At 45.1% G+C, this 5287-nt stretch overlaps 1 protein-coding gene across 1 annotated transcript; it reads left to right on the forward strand.

The window, feature by feature from the left end:
• Nucleotides 1-704: 704 nt before the first annotated feature.
• Nucleotides 705-3837, forward strand: LOC311243447 (tripartite motif-containing protein 16-like; the record flags this gene model as incomplete). The annotated part of the gene is made up of 2 exons (XM_084332680.1): nt 705-2099; nt 3703-3837. The coding sequence occupies 2 exons, from the start codon at nt 705-707 to the stop codon at nt 3835-3837; spliced, it is 1530 nt and encodes a 509-aa protein (XP_084188806.1).
• Nucleotides 3838-5287: the final 1450 nt, after the last annotated feature.

The following is a 5287-nucleotide window of genomic DNA, read 5'->3' on the forward strand; positions in this document are numbered from 1 at the left end:
AATACAGTTCACCAACACAGTTGATCCAATCATGCGTCTCCTGTGGGCGATCTCCTGTGGGGGCTGGCAGCCCCCACCTCCGGGCCGTGGCGACGCGATGGGACAGAGACAGAGGGGGCCCGTCGGTGGCCCCCGTCGGTGTGGTCCCCCGCTGAGCACAGAGGGGTTCCGCCGGTGGCCCCCGTCCGTGTGGTCGCTGTGTTGGGTCTTGTCTCACGAGTGGGGGCTGGCATGATGTCCTCTGGTGGGGGGGGGGGGGGTGTGAATACTCTTTGACCTTTTGGGCCATTACCATACAGTACTAATCTGGTCACATTAGGTGTGACCTTTGTCTATCCAACTGTCCCTGCGTTTCATTCCTCATTTAGCCCTGCAACCACTTCTGCTAAACAGTATACAAGGTTATTTATGAAATTCAACTCAATATTTACCACAATTGAGTATGTATGTATACCATTTTCCATTGTCTCTCTTTCTGCTTATGAGTTTTAGTGGTTTTACTTACTACTTAGAGGTAGTTGATGACGAGAGAAAGTCCTGAACTATGTAAAACATCTTCTATCTATGAATCACAGTAAAATAGACACTGTCTCTTTAAAGCGACTCCTCCCCTGGACAGCTAGAACCAGGAAGCAGCTCCCACCGAACACACGGTCGATCAGAGTAAACAAAACTTAAGAGTGTCGTTGTCTTTGTAGAATAAAATGGCGCAGCAAGGAGAAGGAGTTGATCTGTACCGGGACCAGTTCTGCTGTTCTCTCTGTCTGGATGTACTGAAGGATCCGGTAACTATTCCCTGTGGACACAGCTACTGTATGGGCTGTATTAAAGACTGCTGGGATCACGATGATCAGACGGGGATCTACACATGTCCCCAGTGCAGGGACACTTTTACTCCGAGGCCTGTTCTGAAGAAAAACAATATGCTGGCTGAAGTGATAGAAAACCTAATGAAGACAGGACTCCAAGCTGCTCCTCCTGATCACTGTTATGCTGGACCTGGAGATGTGGCCTGTGATTTCTGCACTGGGAGAAAGCGGAAAGCCCTCGAGTCCTGCCTGGTATGTCTGACCTCTTTCTGTGAAACTCACCTCCAGCCTCATCACACTGTAGCTCCGTTAAAGAAACACAAGCTGGTCAAAGCCTCCACACGGCTTCAGGAGAACACCTGCTCTCGTCATGACAGGATTCTGGATGTTTTCTGTCGTACTGATCAGCAGTGCATCTGTTATTTGTGTTCCATGGATGAACATAAAGGCCACGATACAGTCTCAGCTGCAGCGGAAAGGACGGAGAGACAGAAAGAGCTTGGCATGAGTCAGCAGAAAGTCCACCAGAGAGTCCAGGAGAGAGAGAAGCAACTCAAAGAGGCCCAACAGGCTGTTGATTATCTCGATCGCTCTGCTGATAAAGCAGTGGAGGACAGTGAGAGAATGTTCACTGAGCTGATACGCTCCTTGGAGACGTGGCGCTCTGAGCTGAAGAAGGTCATCAGAGCCCGACAGAGGACCACCGTGACTCAGGCTGAAGAACTGCAGAAGAGACTGGAGCAGGAGATAGCGGACCTGAGGAGGAGAGACACTGAGCTGGAGCAGCTCTCACACACAGAGGACCACAACCACTTTCTACAGAGTTACCCCTCCCTCTCCTGTCCCAGTGAGTCTACAGACTCACCCAGCATCAGTGTCCTTCCTCTCCTGTACTTTGCAGATGTGACTGAGGTCATGTCTAAACTGAGAGACAAACTAGAGGACGTTCTGGAAGAGCAGTGGCCCAGAATCTCAACAACAGTGAATGCAGTTATTATTGTTTTACTGCCACCAGAGCCCAAGACCAGAGCTGACTTCTTACAATATTCCTCTCAGATCACACTGGACCCAAACACAACAAACACACGTCTGTCTTTGTCTGAGGGGAACAGAAAAGCAACATGTATGCAGCAAGAGCAATCATATCCTAATCACCCAGAAAGATTTAATAAATGTTCTCAGGTTCTGGGTAGAGAAGGTCTGCCTGGACGCTGTTACTGGGAGGTGGAGTGGAGTGAAGTGGTTCATGTAGCAGCCTCCTACAAAGACATTAGTAGAACAGGCACCTGGGTGAAATGTGTATTTGGATACAATTCCAAATCCTGGGCTTTAGAGTGCAGTTCAAGTGAAACTAATTACTTCTTCAGACACAATAACAAGCTCATAACAGTACCGGGCCCCGGTCCTCCAGAATAGGAGTGTACCTGGATTGATTGATTGATTGAAAAGTTTATTAACAGATTGCAGAATGGGTACAGTATAGTACAGCTCAATACATACAATTGTTAAGAGGATGCAGACCTGAGAAAGACTTTCGTCTTGTTTCCATCAGGGTCCCCCATTTTCAATTCATCATATGACACACATGACATACAGATAGACAGTACTGCTACAACTATACATTTATGACATACCAGATTTTCAAATACAGTACTGTTTGTGATACTAAAAAAATCCAGAAGAAGAGTGTATATACATTTGACATAGAAACTGTGCATTGGGGGAGGTTGGGTAGGTGGGGTGGGGCTGTACATTGGAGGTGGGGGGGGGGGGGGGGGGGGGGGGGGGGTTGGGTAGGGGGGGGGGACACTGTACATTGGAATACTGACATACATTTGACATAGAAACTGTACATTGGAGGAGGTTGGGTAGGTGGGGTGGGGTTGGGTGGGGCTGTACATTGGAATACTGACAAAGCCATGCTTGGTCTTTATTGTACAACTGGGTTAGGACATTTGTAGGGGCCAGTTTTGAATTGCAGTCTCCCGTAGGTGTTCTTTGAGAGTGTTTTTGAAGGTGGGTAGTGATTCACATTCCTTTACAGCTTTGGGTAGGGCGTTCCACATTGTTGTGGCATAATTGCGAAACGTGTTTAGTCCCTTGTTTGAGCCGAATCTGGGTTTTACATGATTTGTGGAGCTCCCTCTGGTGTTGTGATCGTGGTATTCACTGACCTTTGGGAAGTATTTTGACATGTACATGGGTACCTTGGTCGTGTAGTGTATCTTGTAGACCAGGCCCATTGCAAGTTGCTGTACTCTGTCGTCTACTCTAAGCCATCCTAGGTTGGCAAAGTGTGCAGGGGTGAGGTGGGTTCTAGGAGTCAGGTCAAGCAGTAGTCTGACTAGTTTGTTTTGAGATGTTTGTAATTTGGTTTTTAGTGCCTTTGAGGTGCTTTGGTACCATGAGGTGCAAGCATAGTCGTAGTACCCTTGAATGAGTGCTCCTGCCAGAGTCTTCAGGGTATTCTTGTTTACCAGGGAGGAGATCCGGTACAAGAATCGAGTTCGTTGATTGACTTTTTTTATTACATTGGATGCCATTTTGTCACAGGAAAGATTAGCCTCTAGGATGGAACCCAGGTAGGTAATTTCATCTTTCCTTGTGACAATATTGTCACCCACTGTAACTGAGAAGCCGTCTGTTTTGCTGAGTTTGTTATTTGAACCGAAGAGAATGGACTCTGTTTTGCCCATGTGTAATGATAGTTTGTTGTCGGCGAGCCATATGCAGATTTTGCCTAGTTCCGAGCTGAGGGTTTTTTCAACCTGTAACTTGTTCTTGTCAGAGACCAGCAGGGCTGAGTCGTCCGCAAACAGGAACAAGTTGCAGTCACAAGCTGACGACATGTCATTTGCATAAATTAGGAACAGTAGTGGAACACAGGGCAGGTACTCTGTCTTTCTACAGCGTCTCTGACACAATGACCCTCCTGCACAGAGTCAACACCACATTCACTCAGCCTCTCTATCCTGGACTTTGGTTATGTTACCAACCTGGGGATGCTGAGTTCTGTGAGCTGAAGTAGAGATCAGTGACATTCACAGCTCCTCTACCCAGGGTTTTGGATTTAAATTGATCTTGAAGATGCTGAGTTGTGAAAGATGAGGCCATTAGGAGTTACATTCACTCAGTCACTATCTTTGTTCTGAGGGACACAGTTTCTAGCCTACCGGGGTAAAGTTTGTCTGATTGGATATTCGCATATTCACATATTTGATTCCTATCTTTAATACCTCTGTTCCTTTGCATGTGGGGAAGTCAAAATCTTTATTTTCATACTATTGGGTGGGTTGGAAAACAATATGCAACCATTTTATTTGCATTTGATCACCTTTGGTCATTTTGGTCATTACTGTGGGATTTGGGTCTGTCCCTCCTCTCTCTGTTCCAGGGGGGGTTGGTAACAATGTGGGGGCCGGACCTCCATGGGGAGGTTGATTCAGCCTATAACCTTCTCCCTCACCTCTTATCTCTGGGCAGCCGGGACACTTCATACGGGACTCTCTTCTATCTTCAAGGCCTTCGGTTGAACCCACAGCCAGGATGTGTTGGGCGTGGGTCAGTCGTAAATGCAACTATTTAGTTTCAGAACAGACCCATCTGCGTTATCAAAAGAGCTCAAGGAGAGCTAGAGAGATGTTCTTCTGGTGGCAGACTTCCAGGGAGACAGACCTAGATAGGAGCTGGCTTAGGAGGAATGACCATTCATTGAATATCGTGCATTTTGTCTTTTGTTCTTTTATTCGTACTAAATAAACGTGGACATCTAAACCCAGAAGGACCCGTGTGGATATTTGATATCTAGAAGCTCATACTGGCTGCATATCTTTTCTAGTGTCTATCTAGAAGCTCATTGGTTTGTAAATGTACTAGATTTTCTATTTTAGTTTTGAATGTATGTTTTGTAATCTGTATATTGGCCTGCGAATGATGTGTTATCGTTAATTAATTGTATTAATTGTGATACTGCACACGATAACACAATTTGTGTTTTGTGTTGTACATTATGCACTATACAGTATTATACAGTATGAAAACTAACTGTCAGTCATATAGGTGAGACTGTGCTGAAAAAAAGGATACCAAACATACCATGGTAAAACATTTTAAAATGGGAATTATACAATTTAAATCAAAATGAGCCAAAACATTGAAAATATCCCAGGACCCAGAAGAGTGTTAAGGATCTTGAATACAAGGTGTAGTGGTTTAAGCCCTATAGTCAATACAATGACAAGAGATCTTTGGACGGGCCATTGTAAGTAAGTAACGTTTATTTGTATAGCATTTTCACAGAGAGAACTCACAAAGTGGTTTACATACAGCAGAAATAAAATATACAAATAAAAAGCAAGAACCATTCAAGTGATAAGAAACAGAACAAAAACACAATGCATCACAGGAAAAAAAACAATAGACATATTTTACACCTGGAGGAGAAGCTCAAACATTACCCAACAGCCTGTTTAAACAGT

The sequence above is a fragment of the Notolepis coatsorum genome (assembly GCF_963971535.1).
Source record: "Notolepis coatsorum genome assembly, chromosome: 17".
NCBI classification, from domain to species: Eukaryota; Metazoa; Chordata; class Actinopteri; order Aulopiformes; family Paralepididae; genus Notolepis; species Notolepis coatsorum.